This window comes from Mixophyes fleayi, chromosome 7 (assembly GCF_038048845.1).
Source record: "Mixophyes fleayi isolate aMixFle1 chromosome 7, aMixFle1.hap1, whole genome shotgun sequence".
Classification (NCBI taxonomy): Eukaryota; Metazoa; Chordata; class Amphibia; order Anura; family Limnodynastidae; genus Mixophyes; species Mixophyes fleayi.
This window is the reverse complement of record NC_134408.1, coordinates 9,937,103-9,956,972: the sequence shown is the minus strand read 5'-3', so window position 1 is coordinate 9,956,972 and position 19,870 is coordinate 9,937,103. Positions and strand designations below refer to the sequence as shown.

Here is a 19,870-nt window from a genome sequence, read left to right as displayed (position 1 = left end):
CATTCTGTTATATGTCCTCAAGGTACTTTGTAGCCCAGCACGTCAGCAGGATGCCCAGTTTTCTGTTTAGATCAGTTTACATCCCTGGAAATTATTTAGTAGAAGTAAGACCCCCAAACCTCCACATAATCAGACAAAATTCTATATCATATTTTTTATTGACATATAGTAAAGATCAGCAACTCTTATACATATGTCCATTTATTACCTTGATATTGTTACTGGTATTCTATACTTTGCTGTCTATATGACATATGTTTATCCACTGATGTTTCTGTCTCCATTAGACGGGAGGACCAACATCCTTTGGTACCAGTTTTCTATTCAGCACAATCCCAAACTTCTCTCTCAGCTGATCAGGAATCTCATCTTCGGTGAGTTCTTGAGTGGTCTTCACACTCCCACCACCCTTGGTATACTCCGTGCTGATCAGCCTGTGCCCCATGTACGTCAGTCTGCCACCTGGTACTAGTAAGGAACAGAAACATTTGCAGACAAAGAAAGAACTTGGTGAGGTCTGTAAATAATCACACATCTCTCTGAAGTCCTCAAATCTCCTCTCTTCAAAGGTGAACTTGTACAGACTCCTCCATAGATCATCGTCCTTCCTTTCCATGTACCACTCCTTCCCTTCCACCCGTAACCGAAACACGCCACTGTCCTGCTCCTCTTCCCATCCCGCCTCCAGGGGAAATGGATCCACGATTCCTTCTCCAAACCCGACATCACAAAGCCACCGCCTCCCCTCCAGCTCCACAGTCAGTATCATGTGGTCTAACGGAGATCCGAACACACCAGTCATAGGATCCTTCACACTTGCCGATAGCACCAACGGTTGGTATCCAAGTTCTTGTAACACCCACAAGAAGAGTCCATTGTTCTCAAAACAAAAGCCTCCACGCTTTCTTAGAACAATCTTTTCGTAAATCCAGTTCTTGTCCAGGATAATTTTCTCCCCACTGTGTATACTGAGGCTCTCAAAGGGTACAGAGAGCACATGATGACGGTGTAACTCCCGTAGCGCTGAAAGGGACGGTGTGGTGGAATCTGGTGTAAGTTCTGTGAGTCCAACACGCTGGAGATAGAGGTTCAAATCCATCTGGCAACAAATGTCCTGAAATACAATATAGAAATATCCTATATATGACAGCACTAGTCTATAACATAAATATTTCATACGACAGAGGCATTAATCACAATTATGGGGATCACTCTGATGTATATCACATTGAAATTTTATTACATGTTACAGTTTACAATAGAAAGAATTTTAACATTTTTAGTTGTGTCCAGTATCTTAATAAACCATAGTGACTTCATGTTGTATTGCTGACAGCTTTTCATTAATATTGCAGTCCTTTCACTAATCAGGCTTATATCTTTATAACATTCTCCTCCCCCTAAGAGAGGGTGATTCAATTATTCAAATTTACGAGTTCACTTCCACATGTCACCACAAGGGGGCAGTATGATTTACTATGGTACGGATATTTTATATTCACTGCTTATCTGATTGCTAATCCCATTTAATTATGTCTGCACACCCCAGAGTAATTGATTGTGCAGCGATCGCTCCTGATCTGTTTTAATATAATCTCCAGATTTACTGTTCTTGTCTATTATATTGTAGTTCCCATATCTATGCTATTCTGATACTACTATCAGCCCTTGTGGCACAGAAAACAGTAAGGTAGGTGGGGCTGGCAGCTGGTACTATATATAATATGGGATATACTGAGCACTGGCTTATTTTTACTCTGGCTTTGTTTCAAAATATTACTTTATTATCATAGCAGCTGTCTATCAAGTCTTATTTGGGTGTGGCTCACAAGCCAGCCCTTGCTAGATGTAAGTCCCTATACCTGGCAGGTGAGTACGTCTGATTTTAATTGCTTTGTAATGGTGTTTAAAGCATATATAGGTCAATGTAGGAACCTGCATATAAGGAGGTGCCCTTGATGCTGGGATGCAGGCTTAAATGTTTTGATCAAAATATGAACCAATACCTCATGTTTTGATAATGCTAGATAGACACAGATATGCAGTGTTAAGGATAAGCGCTAACAACAACTGTTTTACAGGTTTTGTATACATATATGGGCATTTATATTGCCACGCAGCTGGTACCATATACAATATGGGATATACCGAGCACAGGCTTATTTTTTTCTCTGGTTTTATAATCTGTAAAATGTCTAATCCTCTATAAAAAGCGGCACATTACTTCATATTATACTGTTAATTAGATATTACAGTGCATGACAGATACGGCATAAACCTCTGGCTGAATAATCAACATTGCAGCTTTTGTTTGTAGTAAGGGCAGGTATATGAAATAATAAGCTTCTCTCTGTACAATCTAGGTCTGAAAAAGAGTTAATTTCACCGCTTAATCCTTGAAGCTGTAGAGTAGCATCAGATAGAGTATAATAATGTACAGGTGTGATAAGTTGTAGTTGAGAGAAGCTCTCACCTGGTGCTGATAATATCAATGCTTTGGACAATCTTACACCGGGGGTTGTTAGACACAACTAAGCTGAATTCCGTGCAAACTTCTACAAGTTCCAGGATCACAGAGTCTCTTTTAGTTACGCTATTTATGTTCCAAAAGAAAAAGAAACCGTACCCATAGTGTACACTGTGTGATCATTAAGGGCGATATGAACGCTAAGTGTTATTGCACTGACCTGTGCCAAAGAAAAAAAGGATTTTTAACATTTATTACACTGATGTCCGTCAGTATATGTGATTCCGCATGTGTACAGGAAATATATTCTCAGAGAAGAACACAGGTCAAATTTAATTTGAGGCACAAATTCATTTTATTGTCTAAAATCCAATTTATTTAAAGGAAAAGAGACACTGTGATCCTGGTACCTGATGAACCTCACACTGAATTCAGCTTCGTTGTGTCTAACAAACACCTCAGTACTAAAACGTAATCTACTTACCACACGGTGTACACAATTATACTCTATCATTCTACACTACATCTGCAAGGATTAAGAGCCAGCAAAAAAAAATTCCTGAACTAGATGAACCACAGAAGTGAAGCTGTAGGCTCCTCTGTTCCTGGCAGCTGTCCTTCACTCTGTACATCTTGTCCTTCACTCTATACCTCTTGTCTTTCACTCTGTACACCTTGTCCTTCACTCTATACCTCTTGCCCCTCACTCTATACCTCTTGTCCCTCACTCTATACATCTTGTCCCTCACTCTATACCTCTTGTCCCTCACTCTTTACATCTTGTCCTTCACTCTGTACATCTTGTCCTTCACTCTATACCTCTTGTCTTTCACTCTGTACACCTTGTCCTTCACTCTATACCTCTTGCCCCTCACTCTATACCTCTTGTCCCTCACTCTATACCTCTTGTCCCTCACTCTATACCTCTTGTCCCTCACTCTTTACATCTTGTCCTTCACTCTGTACATCTTGTCCTTCACTCTATACCTCTTGTCTTTCACTCTGTACATCTTGTCCTTCACTCTATACCTCTTGCCCCTCACTCTATACCTCTTGTCCCTCACTCTATACCTCTTGTCACTCACTCTATACCTCTTGTCCCTCACTCTATACCTCTTGTCCCTCACTCAATACATCTTGTCCCTCACACTGTACATCTTGTCCCTCACTCTATACATCTTGTCCCTCACTCTATACCTCTTGTCCCTCACTCTATACCTCTTGTCCCTCACTCTATACCTCTTGTCCCTCACTCAATACCTCTTGTCCCTCACTCAATACATCTTGTCCCTCACACTATACATCTTGTCCCTCACTCTATACATCTTGTCCCTCACTCTATACATCTTGTCCCTCACACTATACATCTTGTCCCTCACTCTATACATCTTGTCCCTCACTCTATACATCTTGTCCCTCACTCTATACCTCTTGTCCCTCCCTCTATACATCTTGTCTTTCAGCACTGGTTACTTTACTGTTATATTTCTCTCTGTACAATGACTTATGTTTTACTGAACATTTCTATAAATAAGCATCATAAAGGTGGGATATTTTCTCTATAACTGCAGATAACGATCACAACTCACCGTCCTGACAAGCATGAGGTTCGTTCGGCTGTGTATGCTGCAGGTACTATGTGCTGGAAACGATTACACAATCCATAGGTTCTGTGTTACGTAAACATCCCTGTGTTTAACGCTGCCACTCCCAGGTGACACAGACTCATCCTGGCACTTGTTCTGAAAACCTTCTGCCCTGTTACTGTGGTAGGAAGATGATATCACTCACGGGGGGAGATGTTGATGAACCCATCATAGCGGCTCTGGCCAGCATTATAGAGACGTCACCCCATCACAGCCATCTGTATTATTATTATTAACTTATATATTTAAGTGCTAACATATTGCGCAGCGTTGTACACTGAGGGGATGACATAATATAGAAGTTAAAGTTATCTCTGCCTAAATTAAGTTACATTGTGAGAGGTTTGGGGAACACATGATAGCTAAGGAAGAAAAACAATTGTAGCTTGAGGTGGGGAAAGTGGGTACGGCTATTGTACGACAGCAGTATTGTCAGCCAGCAATAATAAAGCAGAGATTGGTGACTGGTACCTCTGTGCAGCTACCAGCGGTGCGGTACGGTTGGAATGAGGAGACAGGAGACATGAACCAGTCACGGTAGAAATATAGTTACTGGCAACCATAACTGTCCTTCACTAGCTGAGCGAGCAGAACTGTCCCTCACCGGCTGAGCGAGCAGAACGGTCCTTCACCGAGTGAGCGAGCAGAACTGTCCTTCACCGGCTGAGCGAGCAGAACTGTCCTTCACCGGCTGAGCGAGGAGAAAGGTAATTCACCGGCTGAGCGAGCAGAACGGTCCTCCACCAGCTGAGCGAGGAGAACGGTCCTCCACCAGCTGAGCGAGGAGAACGGTTCTTCACCGAGTGAGCGAGCAGAACGGTCCTTCACCGGCTGAGCGAGGAGAACGGTCCTTCACCAGCTGATCGAGGAGAACGGTTCTTCACCGAGTGAGCGAGCAGAACGGTCCTTCACCGGCTGAGCGAGGAGAACGGTCCTTCACCAGCTGATCGAGGAGAAAGGTCCTTCACCGAGTGAGCGAGCAGAACGGTCCTTCACCGGCTGAGCGAGGAGAACGGTCCTCCACCAGCTGAGCGAGGAGAACGGTTCTTCACCGAGTGAGCGAGCAGAACGGTCCTTCACCGGCTGAGCGAGCAGAACGGTCCTTCACCGGCTGAGCGAGGAGAACGGTCCTTCACCGAGTGAGCGAACAGAACTGTCCCTCACCGGCTGAGCGAGCAGAACGGTCCTTCACCGGCTGAGCGAGCAGAACAGTCCTTCACCAGCTGAACGAGCAGAACGGTCTTTCACCGACTGAGCGAGCAGGACGGTCCTACACCGGCTGAGCGGCCAGAGCTGTCCTTCACCAGCTGAGCGAGCAGAACGGTCCTTCACTGGCTGAGCGAGCAGAACGGTAATTCACCGGCTGAGCGAGCAGAACAGTCCTCCATGGTCTGAGCGAGGGGAACAGTCCTTCACCGAGTGAGCGAGCAGAACAGTCCTTCGCCGGCTGAGCGAGCAGAATGGTCCTTCACCGACTGAGTGAGCAGAACGGTCCTTCACTGACTGAGCAAACAGAACGGTCCTTCACCGACTAAGCGAGCAGAACGGTTCTTCACCAGCTGAGCGAGCAGAACTGTCCTTCACCGACTAAGCGAGCAGAACGGTCCTTCACCGGCTGAGTGGCCTTCACCATTTATCATAACTGTGTCCTTCCTCTGCTGGTTCTAGAGGAGGCTTTTGATTTTGAGCTGCACAGACTCTTGAGGTTCGCAGTTTGCAGTAACAGTGCTTAGTCCAGTGTTTTCCTTTAGTGTTATCATCGCTGCTTAAATCAGCCAGGACAGTTGTTAACCATGTTTGGTGGCAGCAGAGATCACCAATGGAAGAACTGAAATCACAACAGCAATGACAGTTCCCTTATAATTATCTCTCCCCCTATTCAACAAGTAGACAGCTAAACTCATTGGCTGTAGACCTGCTCAGCATATGGAATACATTCCTATACATGTAACGAGGGGTACACACGAACATCCCTGATCTGAGAACATGTACAATAGGCGCCAACACACTAGTATAGTGTGTCTAATAAGGACAGCACTTAGTGGGTAGTGCCACAAAAAGATGGTAGCATGCAGCAACTCACTAATACAAACATAGATATTGTAAATGTGTCTGATCACCACCCCCCTTCTGGAGTTCTCCATCCAATACTTGCAGACTACATCAGAGGCAAATGCAGGATTATTAAGGGGGGGGGGAAATCCAAATGTCTGAATCAAGAAAAAAGAAAAAAAAGTTCCACAATAAGCCTTCAACATACACTTTCTAGTCTAGTCAAACTGTTTATCAAAATACCATTGATACCGCACATCATACCGTACATCAAAACTAGCATTGATTCTGCGCATTAAAAATACCACTGATACTGCACATCAAAATAGCATTCATAACGTACATTAAAAATGCAATCTCTCTCCCCCTCTGCCCCCTTGGCCTTATCTACCAGTTTTCAATTCAGCACAATCCCAAACTTCTCTCTGAGCTGACCAGGTATCTTGTCCTCTGTGAGTTCTTGAGTGGTCTTCACACTCCCACCACCCTTGGTATACTCCGTGCTGATCAGCCTGTGCCCCATGTACGTCAGTCTGCCGCCTGGTACTAGTAAGGAACAGAAAGATTTACAGACAAGGAGAGAACATGGTGAGGTCTGGTGATATTCACACATCTCTCTGAAGTCCTCAAATCTCTCTTCAAGGGTGAACTTTTACAGACTCCTCTATACATCACCGTTCTTCCTGTCCAAGTACCACTCATTCCCTTCCACCCATTACCGAAACACGCCACTATCCTGCTCCTCTTCCCATCCCGCCTCCAGGGGAAATGGATCCAGGATTACTTCTCCAAAGCTGTCATCACAAAGCCACTGCCTGCCCTCCAGCTCCACAGTCAGTATCATGTGGTCAAACGGAGGTCCGTACACACCAGTTATACTGTTCTTCACTCTGGCCGATAGCACCAACAGTTGGTACCCAAGTTCTTGTAACACCCACAAGAAGAGGCCGTTGTTCTCAAAACAAAATCCTCCACGTTTTCTGAGAACAATCTTTTGGAAAATCCAGTTAGTGTCCAGGATAATTTTCTCCCCACTGTGCATACTGAGGCTCTCGAAGGGTACAGAGAGCACATGATGACGGTGTAACTCCTGTAGCGCTGAAAGGGACGGTGTGGAGGAATTAAAGGATGATCTGGGAGTGAATAAGTTATACACGGGGCTCTTTACATAAGAAATTCTCTGTGGAATTTATACTCTTATGTTTTTGGCACTTAGTGATTACAGCAAAGACAGCAAACAGTCATATTGATTATTGTCTGCAGTTATATCTTTAGGGCCTGATTCATTAAGGAAAGTAAGGCAAAAATTAGTAAGTTTTCTCCTGGACAAACCATGCTACAAGGGGTGCAAATTAGTTTATTATTTTGCACATAAGATAAATACTGGCTGTTTTATCATGTAGCACACAAATACTTGATAGCTTTATTTGTACACTGAAATTTTAAGTTGATGTAGGACATGCCCTACACCGGCGGTTCCCAAAGTGTGCTTCGCAGCTCCCAGGGGTGCCGCGGCGCTGTCACAGGGGTGCCACAGCCAGGAGGAGAAAAATAAAAAACTTACCAATCCAGCGGCGCCCAGGACCCAGCATCATCCTCCCTCCTCGCTTCTCACTGAATGTCGGGCGTGACATCATCACGCCCGACATTCAGTGACAAGCGGCAGGAGAGAGGGGGATGCTGGGTCCTAGACACCGCCGAATTGGTAAGACAGAAGAAAAGACAGAAAAAATAGAAGAAAGAAGGTCAAGTAGGGTAAGTAAAGAAACGGAGGGGAATGGAGATAGGGAACAGCAATGGAGGGGCAAAAGAATGAAGGAGGGTGCAGAGTGAGGATGCAGAGGGGGCAGAGTGAGGATGCAGAGAGGGTAGAGTGTGGATGCAGGGGGCACATAGTGTGTGGATGCAGGGGGCACATACTGTATGGATGCAGGGGGCACAGAGTGTGTGGAAGCAGGGGGCACAGAGTGTGTGGAGATGAAGGTGGGCACAGAGTGTGTGGAGATGAAGGAGGGCACAGAGTGTGTGGATGAAGGGGCACAGTGTGAGTTAGCTGTAAATTATTCTTTGACAGAAATATAATCAAAAAAAATATCTAAAAATATTCTTTTCCCTTGGATTTATGTGTATTATTTTTGCATACAACTAAATAAGCATTTCTGTCCTGACCTAAATACTTATTACATTGTTTTGACCCAACTACTTATAAAAAGGGACTGCTCAGTAATTATTTTGGAGGGGTGCCTTGAAAAAATTATGGAGACTCTAAGGGTGCGCGAACTTCAAAAGTTTGGGAACCACTGCCCTACACCAATTATAAATCTGCCATCACATTTTAAATTCACCTCCCCCTCCAATGCAACATGGTTTTGCCAAATTGCAAAGTTACTGTTTTTGCTTTACTTTCCTTTATGAATCAACCCATAGTGTTTCTCTCAACACGTGTCTCTGATCAACACTCACCCTATGGAGTTACTTCATCCAAAACTTGCAGATTCCATTAGCAGCAGTCATATGCCCTCCACCCGTCCCATTATGTCCCCACCCCCCCAAAAAAAAATTTGAAGAAAATAACTTTATTTAAAAAAATAACAATGTTGTCAATGTAAGTGGCATTTAGTGTCAGAGTCACTAGGTGGCAGCACTGTTACATACAGACAACAGGCTTTTCCAATGTTCCTGTAGTTAGCAATAATTAGTATATTTGCCCTTTTATGATGTCTACAGATTAGTTAGAGTCCGGTTCTCCCTCTAGCTGCAGACCATATACTGTGCACTGCAGGAACAGAGAAATTGACGTTGGCAAAAAAAATTCCTTCCCTGGCTGAGTCAGCATTTTTACGAAAACATCAAAAAAGCAGACACTTAGGCTCAAAGAGCTACCCGCGCCGTTCAATCCATAAAGGAGGAGAAAGGGTCTCCACAGTATATACACGACGAGGAAGAGATCAAAGACACTATTAAATCTCAAAAGCTGTCTAAAGCCCCAGGCCCCGATGGACATCCCATGTTATACTATTAAACATTCGCACCCGCCCTAATTCCCAATCTAAAGATGAACTTTAATAGCATCTTAGAAGGGAACTACTTTCATCCTGATACTCCTAAAGCCAAAATTACTGTTATCCCCAAGCCAGGTAAAGATATTGACAACTACAATCGACCAATATTCTTCCTTACCACTGACCGTAATATTTTTGCGCGAAAGTGCTGGCTTAATCCTCTCCTACCTTGCCCCATACACCCTGATGTTTTATCATTGTGTGTCTATAGTCACACAGGATTGACAGCTGCATGGCATTAGTATTCAGCTTTACATAGTGAGTTATTTTATCTACACCCCGAAATGAACATCCTGAAGTTGGACTTTTATTAATAAATTTTTTTAGCAACATCTTGAATGTTTTTGACTTTGATGTTGTGTATATGCTTTATCTCTTTTTATATGTCATTAGAAGAGTTAGGTTCTTAAGACTATACTTAGAGAAGTTCTCTCAGCTATTTCAAATATTGTATATTAACTTGGGGGTAAGTATTATAAACATGAGTAGCACTAGTTCTACAGAACCGTATACTCAGTAATCCATCTTTGAAAAGGTCCCATGCTAGAGACAAAACGCGTCAGTTGAACTAAATATAAGAAAGGTGGAGACAAGAACTCTTAAACCTGCATTTTGGACACATTATATTACTGGTCTCGGAGAAACGTTTGCTACCTAAAGGAGACTATTGAAAGTTAGTTGGCTACTTACATACACCTTCATTTCAGACTTATTGGTATACCGGATAATAGCACAAGAGGATACACTCGGAGGATCAAACCACAGGACCTGGCGCTGTCTGGGAATGGTTAGTACATTAAGATCTGTTTTATTCATCAGTGGTTTTTGTCTATCATCATATTATATACTGTGGAGATTGCAATTTTCCCTTATTATATATTTTCCGTTTCTCATGAAGTCGAGCAGTGTAACTATCTTTATACATGTTATATGCCTTATAGATTTAGAGGTCTCTAATTTCCTATGATTGTTATGCTGAGAGTTATTATTAGATTTTTACGACCTATACAGTGGTATTATTACTTCTTTATTTCTGCGACTGAATCCTCTCCCTATGTATTAAGTCTAATATTGCATCTGTGTGAGTGATGTCCTGCAATAGGTTCCTGTCCAGTTCCTCTTCCTGACCTGCTGGTCTATAGATCACCCCAGTATGAAGAACAGCCTTCTCCCCCGTATCTGTGGTCACCCAAAGGGCCTGAGTTCTTTTGTCAATACTTTGTATTAAAGTAGTATTTATGCTTTCTTTCACATACACTGCTACCCTACCTCCTATTTTCCCCACTCCGTCCTTCTTAAATAACGTGTATCTCAATATAGTTATGTCCCAGTCATGATTTTCATTGCACCAGCCATAATATCCAGATCATCCCTTGTCATTTTTGCAATTAGTTCTGGGATTTTATTTCCAAAGCTCCTAGCATTAGCTCACATAGCTCTAAGGGCTAGATTTACTAAGCTGCGGGTTTGAAAAAGTGGGGATGTTGCCTATAGCAACCAATAAGATTCTAGCTGTCATTTTGTAGATAGTACTAAATAAATGAAAGTTGAGATCTGATTGGTTGCTATAGGCAACATCCCCACTTTTTCAAACCCGCAGCTTAGTAAATCTAGCCCTAAGAGTTTTGTTTGTACATCTCCTATTCCTAGCGATGTTCATCTCTCTGCCTAGATTTATTTTGTTTTGATCTGCGTTGTTTTCTGTTGCTGTGGATATGTTTTCTGTTCTATTAGCCTGCAGAGATAATACCTCTTGGTTGGGGGAGCAGATTGCTTTATTCATATTTAGTTCCCTGCCCCCTACCCTTGCTAGTTTAAATAGTTCCTGATGAAGCTTCCAATCTGTTCACTTATTATTCTGGTTCCCCTTGAAGATGGGGACAGGCCGTCACTTTTGTGTAAGCCCCTATCTTGCCATATTGCATGACTGTGGTCTAATGAGTAAATAAAATGTCTAGGTTACATATCTCTGTTTATTTCCTTGATATTGTTACTGGTATTCTATACATGGCTGTCTACATGACATATGTTTATCCACTGATAATACTGTCTTCATCAGACCAGGGAGCCAACATCTCATCCTTTGGTACCAGTTTTCTATTTAGCACAATCCCAAACTTCTCTCTGAGCTGACCAGGTATCTCGTCCTCGGTGAGTTCTTGAGTGGTCTTCACACTCCCACCACCCTTGGTATACTCCGTGCTGATCAGCCTGTGCCCCAAGTATGTCAGTCTGCCGCCTGGTACTAGTAAGGAACAGAGAGATTTACAGACCAAGAGAGAACATGGTGAGGTCTGGTGATATTCACACATCTCTCTGAAGTCCTCAAATCTCCTCTCTTCAAGGGTGAACTTGTACAGACTCCTCCATACATCATCGTCCTTCCTCTCCAAGTACCACTGCTTTCCTTCCACCCGTAACCGAAACACGCCACTGTCCTGCTCCTCTTCCCATTCCGCCTCCAGGGGAAATGGATCCACGATTCCATCTCCAAAGCCAACGTCACAAAGCCACCGCCTGCCCTCCATCTCCACAGTCAGTATCATGTGGCCAAACGGAGGTCCGTACACCCCACTGGTAGTATTCCTCATTCTGGCTGATAGAACCAACGGTTGGTACCCAAGTTCTTGTAACACCCACAAGAAGAGGCCGTTGTTCTCATAACAAAAGCCTCCACGTTTTCTCAGAACAATCTTTTGGTAAATCCAGTTAGAGTCCAGGATAATTTTCTCCCCACTGTGTATACTGAGGCTCTCAAAGGGTACAGAGAGCACATGATGACGGTGTAACTCCCGTAGCACTAAAAGGGACGGTGTGGAGGAATCTGGTGTAAGTTTTGTGATTCCAACACGCTGGAGATAGAGGTTCAAATCCATCTGGCAACAAATGTCCTGAAATACAATATAGAAATATCCTATATATGACAGCACTAGTCTATAACATAAATATTTTATACTACAGAGGCAGGTGATTGGTGGCTTTCTAGCTGATGTAGACTGCAAGAGGAAGTGTGATGCTCTGGGCAATGTTCTGCTGGGAAACCTTGGGACCTGACATTCATGTAGATGTTACTTTGATACGTAGCACCTACCTAAACATTGTTGCAGACCAAGTACATCCCTTCACGGCAATGGTATTCCCTGATGGTAGTGGCCTCTTTCAGCAGGATTATGCAGCCTGCCACACTGCACAAATTGTTCAGGAATGGTTTGAGGAATATGACAAAGAGTTCAAGGGGTCGATCAGATCTCAATCTGATCGAGCATCTGTGAGATGTGCTGGATAGACAAGTACTAGCCATGGAAGCCCCACCTCGCAATTTACAGGACCTGCTGCTAACATCTTGGTGCCAGATACCACAGGACACTTTCAGAGGTCTTGTGTAGTCCATGCCTCGATGGGTCAGAGCTGTTTTGGTTGCACGAGGGGGACCTTGACAATATTAGGAAGGTAGTTTTAATGTATGTTTGTATTAGTGAGTTGCTGCACACTAACATATTTTTGGGGCGCTGCCCTCTAAGTCCTATCCTTTTAAGATGCCCCATATTAGGGTGTTAACGCCCATGTAATGTTTACATTATACAGTTAGCATGCGTAGACTGACAGGGCATGATGGGACATGTAGTTCCACAGTACAGCTGGAGTCTACCTTTAAATTTGCTATACTCGAGAGAGATCACTTGAAGGGGGTGTCAAGTTTACATCCCAGATCCTAATTCATTCTAGCATTGAAAATTCACAGTGCATGTGTTGAATGGGGGGAAGGATCATCGTCGTCATCATCATCATCTATTAATATAGCGCCACTAATTCCGCAGCGCTGTACAGATAACTCACACACATCAGTCCCTGCCCCCATTGGAGCTTACAGTCTAAATTCCCTAACACACACCAAGATTTGGACACTGATCCTGGCACTCAGACCAAGCACCTGGCTGAGCCTGTGTGTCATCTGGGAGTGAAGGAGGTAAACACTGAGCTCCTTACATAAGAAATTATCTGTGGAATTTATGCTCTTGGGTTTCTGGCACTAAGTGGTCACAGCATAGACAGCCAACAGTCCCGCCCATCAGGAAGTTGAGTTGCAATCATTGCCTGCAGATATAGAGAGAAATACTGTAGATATTGTAAGTGTCCCTGATCAACACCCACCTTCTGGAGTTAATTCATCCAAGACTTGAAGACTCCATTAGCAGCAGTAATGTGACCTTCACCCAGTGACATTATGCCAAAGAAAAAAAAAGAAAAAAAAAAGAAATAACTTTATTTAAAAATTAGAATGTTGTCTTTCTTGATGGCAGTTAATCCCAGAGCCACTAGGCGGCAGTGCTGATACATACAGACAACAGGCTTTTCCAATTTTCCTGTAGTTACCAATTATTAGTTTCTTTGCTCATTAATGATGTCCACAGATTAGTTATGAATCCGGTTCTCCCCTCCAGCTGCAGACCATGTACTGTAGGAACAGAGGAATTGGCTACCAAAGGAGACTATCTGAAGTTAGTTGGCCATTTACATACATCCTCATCTCAGACTCATTGGTATACCGGATAAGAGAACACACTCAGAGGATCATATCACAGGACGTTGCGCTTGTCCGCTACGTGGACATTTCCTGACTATACATCAAGTCCGATACAAAAAGGTTTGACTGGGACTGCTTAGTTCTTTAAGATCTATTTTATTCATCAGTTCTATAAAGTGGTTTGTCTATCATCCTATTATATATTGTGCTGACTGCAATTGTTCTTATGTATTTTCCGTTTCTCATGAAGTCCAACAGTGCAACTATTTTTTTTCTAAACCAACTGCAGAATGTTCCCACTTGATCAGCCACCAACAGACTAATTTGTATATGTGCTCGGCCATTCGTGAAACAAACACTAACACTGCATGGGTTCAAATATCATTTTCTGCAGGGAATTAAAGCACTGTAATATAATCCATCCACTACTGCTCTCACCAATGGTACTGTCTCTGAAATTTTCACCATAGCCAATGGAACTAGTCGGGGATGTCCCCTCTCCACCCTATTTGCCCTGGTCATTGAACCCCTGGCCAAAAGAATCGGACACAAGCGCGACATCTCAGGAGCAGTAATAAACAAAACGTGGTATAAAATGGCTTTATTTGCGGACCATGTCCTAACCAAACCCTTCATCTCATTACCAATTCAATTTAAAAGATTGTCTGACTTTGGATGTCTATCCGGCTTTAAAAAAAGTACTTAGGAGTCAACATCAGCAGATCATACGATCAACTATATAAAGCCAACTACCCAACTCTGCTCAACGAAACAAGTCAGGATCTGGTACATTGGACTAAGAATTTAACGTCCTGGATCGGTAGAACTAACGTAATAAAGATGAATATCATTCTTAGAATTGTGTATCTTAGAATTTTGTATCTTGCCAGTCAGAGCCCCAGGTCAGATTATCAACAAACTACAAAACGCGTGTAACAAATTTATATTGAACAGCAGTAAACCACGACTATGGAAATCGATCCTGACCTGGGCACCTATCACAGGGGGCCTGGGTCTCCCCCCTATTCCAAAGATTTTATTACGCTACATGTATCAGCCAACTTACTACACGCCACACCCCACAATACAAAAAGGGTGGGTAGTAAATGACCTGGTAGGTGAAAATTACTTGGGGTTCATCCCTTTGACTCTCACCACAACTTACACCCGAAAACAGTGCTCTCTATTCTGAATTTAAAGCTACAAACCTGGGACAGAATCACTAGAGATCTCTGCCAGTCAGTCCACCCCTCTCCACTATCTCTTGCCTGGGACCATCCTCTCTTCACCTTGGGACAAAACTATGATATGGCAGACGATTAGAACGCTGTTGGTATAACTCGTTTTCACTACATAATTGAGGAATCTGCCCCAAATTCATTCACAGGGTTCCAGGAGAGACACTCTGTCCCCAACACACAATTTTATCAATATCTGCAGATACGCCATTTTGTTCACTCTAATCACAAAGCAGCTGCATCTAGACAACTGTCCCATTCTGAGCGTACCAGTGTCTACTCTCCCCACATCATGGGTGTGATCTCCCTCTCATACCATGTGGTTCTTGCCCAGGAAATACCGGCACTCTACAATCACGAAGCTGCTTGTGAGGCTGATATCGGAGTTCCTCTAGAATTGAAGGTGTGGAGGGTTATTCATACCAGGATAGTAAAATGCTCGGTGTAGCAGTATGAGAGAACTCTTACAAGATATACACTAGATGGTATCTGGTATTATAACAACTTCATTGCATCTATCCCAAAACATCGCATTTGTGCTGAAGGGAATATGGACAGAGGTCCAGCTCCCTACGTGTCTGGTGGTCTTGCCCTCTCATAGCATCTTTCTGGAATGACATCTTTACACTAATTGCTATAATGCAAATTTGCTGTGTGGCTAAACTTCAAATAGCACGTAGCTGGAAGAAAGACAGAGCCCATCTCAATGGGAAGTGATTAACCATATTTGGTTCATATCAAGTATGAGGTACATCACCAGCTTGCAGAACAATACAATACAATAAAACCATTCCACAAGGTTTGGGTTTCATGGTACAATTGTCACAGAAACCCAAATTGGGTTATTAATAAGCAAAATGTAATATCTTACAGGCTAGTGTTTACACCCCCCCCCCCCTGGGTCGTCTCTCTAACCCCCTCAACCCTGGGTTGTCTCTCTAAACCTCACCCTCCTAGGTCATCTCTCTAATCCTCTCCCCCCTAGGTGGTCTCTCTAAACCTCTCCCCCTAGGTCAGCCCTCTAACCCTCTTCCGCCCTGGGTCGTCTCTCTAATAATCTCCACCCTGGGTCGTCTCTCTCACCCTCTCCCCCCCCTAGGTTGGCCCTCTAACCCTATTTCCCCGGGGTAGTCTCTCTAATCCTCTCCACCCTTGGTCGTCTCTCTAATTCTCTCCCCAATCATCATCAGTTCATCATCATCAGTTATTTATATAGCGCCAACATATTCCGTAGCGCTTTACAATTGGGGACAAATGTAATAAACTAATAAACAAACTGGGTAAAACAGACAAAGAGGTGAGAAGGCCCTGCTCGCAAGCTTACAATCTATGGGACAATGGGAGATTGACACATGAGGTTAAGTATACATTTTGCATCTTGGCCCAGCCAGACTGCAAAGGTAGGGTGACTCATAAGCTAAATGATCCTGTCACACAATAATGTTGGTCCGGGGGTAGTTGTCTTGTGTGAAATTGTGTAACAGGCTAAAGGTAGTGAGGTTAAGATGGTGGTTGAGGAATATTATACGCTTGTCTGAATAGGTAGGTTTTCAGAGAACGCTTGAAAGTTTGTAGAACAGAGGAGAGTCTTATTGTGCGAGGGAGAGAGTTCCATAGAGTGGGTGCAGCCCGAAAAAAGTCCTGTAACCGGGAATGGGAGGATGTAATGAGGGTGGATGAGAGACGCAGATCTTTTGCAGAACGGAGTTGCCGAGTTGGGAGATATTTTGAGACAAGAGAGGAGATGTATGTTGGTGCAGCTTTGTTGATGGCCTTGTAGGTTAGTAAAAGTATTTTATATTGGATTCGGTAGAAGACAGGCAGCCAGTGTAGAGACATACAGAGTGATTCAACAGAGGAATAGCTATTTGCAAGGAAAATCAGTCTTGCCGAAGCATGCAAAATAGATTTTAGGGGTTTGAGTCTGTTTTTGGGAAGACCAGTAAGGAGGGAATTGCAATAGTCAATGCGGGAGATGATTAGTGCATGAATTAAGGTTTTAGCAGTGTCTTGTGTGAGATATGTGCGGATTCTGGAAATGTTCTTTAGATGTATGTAACATGATTTAGATATAGAGTCAATGTGGGGAACAAAGGATAGGCGTGAATCAAGGATTACACCTAGGCAGCGAGCTTGTGGGGTGGGATTTATGGTCATGTTATCAACAGAGATAGAAATGTCAGGTATGCTCTTGTTGGCGGGTGGGAATATTATTAACTCTGTTTTAGAAAGATTAAGTTTGAGTTGACGAGAGGACATCCAAGATGAAATGGCAGAAAGACAGTCAGTTACACGGGACAACACAGATGTCGAGATATCAGGAGAGGATAGATAGATTTGGGTATCATCCGCATAGAGATGATACTGAAAGCCAAAGGAACTTATTAGATTTCCAAGAGAAGCGGTATAGATAGAGAACAGCAGAGGACCTAGCACCGAGCCTTGTGGTACTCCAACTGATAGGGGAAGCGGAGCAGATGTGGCTCCAGAGAAATTAACAGTGAAAGAGCGATTAGAGAGGTAAGATGAGAACCAGGATAGAACTGTGTCTTGAAGACCTAGGGATTGCAGCGTTTGTATGAGAAGAGAGTGGTCAACTGTGTCAAATGCAGCCGAGAGATCAAGGAGAATTAGGAGAGAGTAATGGCGTTCAGTCTTAGCAGTGATCAGATCATTAACAACCTTGGTCAGCGCAGTCTCTGTGGAGTGTTGAGAACGAAAGCCTGACTGAAGAGGATCCAACAGGTTGTTTGCGGAAAGAAAGCGTGTGAGGCGAGGGTAGGCAAGTCTCTCTAGAAGCTTGGAGGAGCACGGGAGCTGAGAGATGGGACGGTAATTTGAGAGAGAGTTTGGGTCGGAGTTTTGTTTTTTTAGAATAGGAGTAATCACTGCATGCTTGTATAGTGATGGAAAGATGCCAGTAGAGAGGGTCATCTCTCCCACACTCTCACCCCTCAGACATCTCTTTCAGTCTCTCCCCCCTTAGTCTTCTCTCTCACACTCTCCCCCCATGTCGTCTCTCACCCACTCCCCCTGGGTCTTCTCTCTCCACCCTCGGTCGCCTCTCTCACTCTCTCCCCCCTGGGTTGTCTCTAATCCCCCTCCACCCCTGTGTCATCTCTCTTGCCCTCTTCTCTCTGGGTCGTCTCTCTAATCCTCCCCCCACCCCAGGTCGTCTCTCTCACCCTACCGCTACTGGGACGCCTCTCTCACCCTCCCCCATGACCACTTGCACTTTATTTCATGAAGAGATAATAATTCAGTATTTTATGTACTGTATATTGTCAAAACATTAAAGATTTTTTTTAAAAAAAGAAAGTATGGTCTGGACACCGAATCCAAGAACTATAAAATCTTAATTTCCCCAAATTATATTTTCCGCATGTTAAATGACCAACCCTGTAACATTTATATAAGACCACCTTCTAGAGCCAATATTTCACCAGTCCAGTCATGCTATTATATGGCATCAGGCACTGTATAACCCATCAGGTCAGCAGTACACCCATTTTTTTATTTAGACAGATTTACAATCTGGACATTATTTAGTGGATCTAAGACCCCCAGACCTCCACATAATCAGAACAAATTATATATCATATTTTATGTGTAGTAAATATTACCAAATCTTATGTCTAAACAAAGATTTTGACAGCACATAAGAACCGCATGGCCCATCTAGTCTGCCCATTTTTTAACCTTTGGTAACCTTAAATCATATTTGATTCTTGGTTCTCTGTAAGCATATCCTTATGTCTATCCCAAGCAGGTTTAAATTGTTCTACTGTATTAGCCTCTACCATCTCTGATGGGAAACTATTCCACTTATCCACTACCCTTTCTGTGAAGTAGTTTTTCCGCTGAACCTACTTCCCCCGGTATCAGTGCATGTCCTCGTGTTCTAATACTTCTCTTCCTTTGTAGAATGTTTCCCTCCTGTACCTTGTTATAACCCTTGATAAATATGAAAGTTTCTATCATGTATCTTCTACTAACATACAAGGCCATCAACAAAATTGCACCGACATACATTTCCTCACTGGTCTCGAAATATCTCCCCACTTGACACCTCCATTCTGCACAAGATCTACGTCTCTCCTCCACTCTCATCACATCCTCCCATTCTCGGTTACAGGATTTTTTCCGGGCTGCACCCACGTTGTGGAATTCCCTCCCTCGCACAGTAAGACTTTCCTCTAGTCTTCAAACCTTCAAGCGTTCACTGAAAACCCACCTCTTCAGACAAGGTTATGATATTCCTCAGCCAACATCTTAATTTCCCTAGATTACCCTATTACCATCCTCTACACTGCTAACGCAAGACAACAACCCTCTGACCAACACTGCAACACACACCCCCACTCAATACTTTTACCTTTGCATTCTAGCTGGTCCATTGTGCAATATGATGTAGCACATGCCCTTGTGTTTCTAACTTCCATTGTCCTATAGATTGTAAGCTTGCGAGCAGGGTTCTCTTACCTCTCTGTCTGTATGTATTACCCAGTATTGTTTTATCAATGTCTGTTCCCAATTGTCAAGCGCTACGGAATTTGCTGGCGCTATATAAATAAATGTTGATGATGATGATGATGATGTCCCCCCTTTCCCTTCTCTGCTCCAAACTATACATATTAAGATCTTTTAGATTTTCCGGGTGTTTTGTGCTGTAGACCATGCACCATTTTAATTGCTCTTCTTTGTACAGTCTGTAATGTATTTATATCCTTCTGGAGATATGGCCTCCAGAACTGAACACAGTATTCTAGATGAGGACGTACCAATGACCTATACAGTGGTATTATTACTTCTTTATTTCTGCGACTGAATCCTCTCCCTATGTATTAAGTCTAATATTGCATCTGTGTGAGTGGGCTCCC

The 19,870-nt window shown here is 43.3% G+C and overlaps 2 protein-coding genes and 1 pseudogene across 3 annotated transcripts; all 3 read right to left on the bottom strand.

The window, feature by feature from the left end:
- Window positions 1-139: 139 nt before the first annotated feature.
- On the bottom strand, window positions 140-8,699 carry LOC142097309 (arylamine N-acetyltransferase, pineal gland isozyme NAT-3-like). Of its 2 annotated transcripts, none has more exons than XM_075179038.1 (2): window positions 8,629-8,699; window positions 140-1,114 (listed from the first exon to the last, which is right to left on the bottom strand). In XM_075179038.1, the coding sequence occupies exon 2, from the start codon at window positions 1,097-1,099 to the stop codon at window positions 284-286; it is 816 nt and encodes a 271-aa protein (XP_075035139.1). In that variant the 5' UTR covers window positions 1,100-1,114; window positions 8,629-8,699; the 3' UTR covers window positions 140-283. The 2 variants fall into 2 exon arrangements, with proteins under 2 accessions (XP_075035139.1, XP_075035136.1); XM_075179035.1 differs by lacking the exon at window positions 8,629-8,699 and adding an exon at window positions 4,057-4,161.
- LOC142098445 (arylamine N-acetyltransferase, pineal gland isozyme NAT-3-like) lies at window positions 5,302-8,679 on the bottom strand (annotated as a pseudogene).
- A 2,487-nt stretch (window positions 8,700-11,186) lies between the features above and the next one.
- LOC142098609 (arylamine N-acetyltransferase, pineal gland isozyme NAT-3-like) lies at window positions 11,187-13,455 on the bottom strand. Its single transcript, XM_075181446.1, has 2 exons — window positions 13,380-13,455; window positions 11,187-12,118 (listed from the first exon to the last, which is right to left on the bottom strand). The coding sequence occupies exon 2, from the start codon at window positions 12,101-12,103 to the stop codon at window positions 11,258-11,260; it is 846 nt and encodes a 281-aa protein (XP_075037547.1). The 5' UTR covers window positions 12,104-12,118; window positions 13,380-13,455; the 3' UTR covers window positions 11,187-11,257.
- Window positions 13,456-19,870: the final 6,415 nt, after the last annotated feature.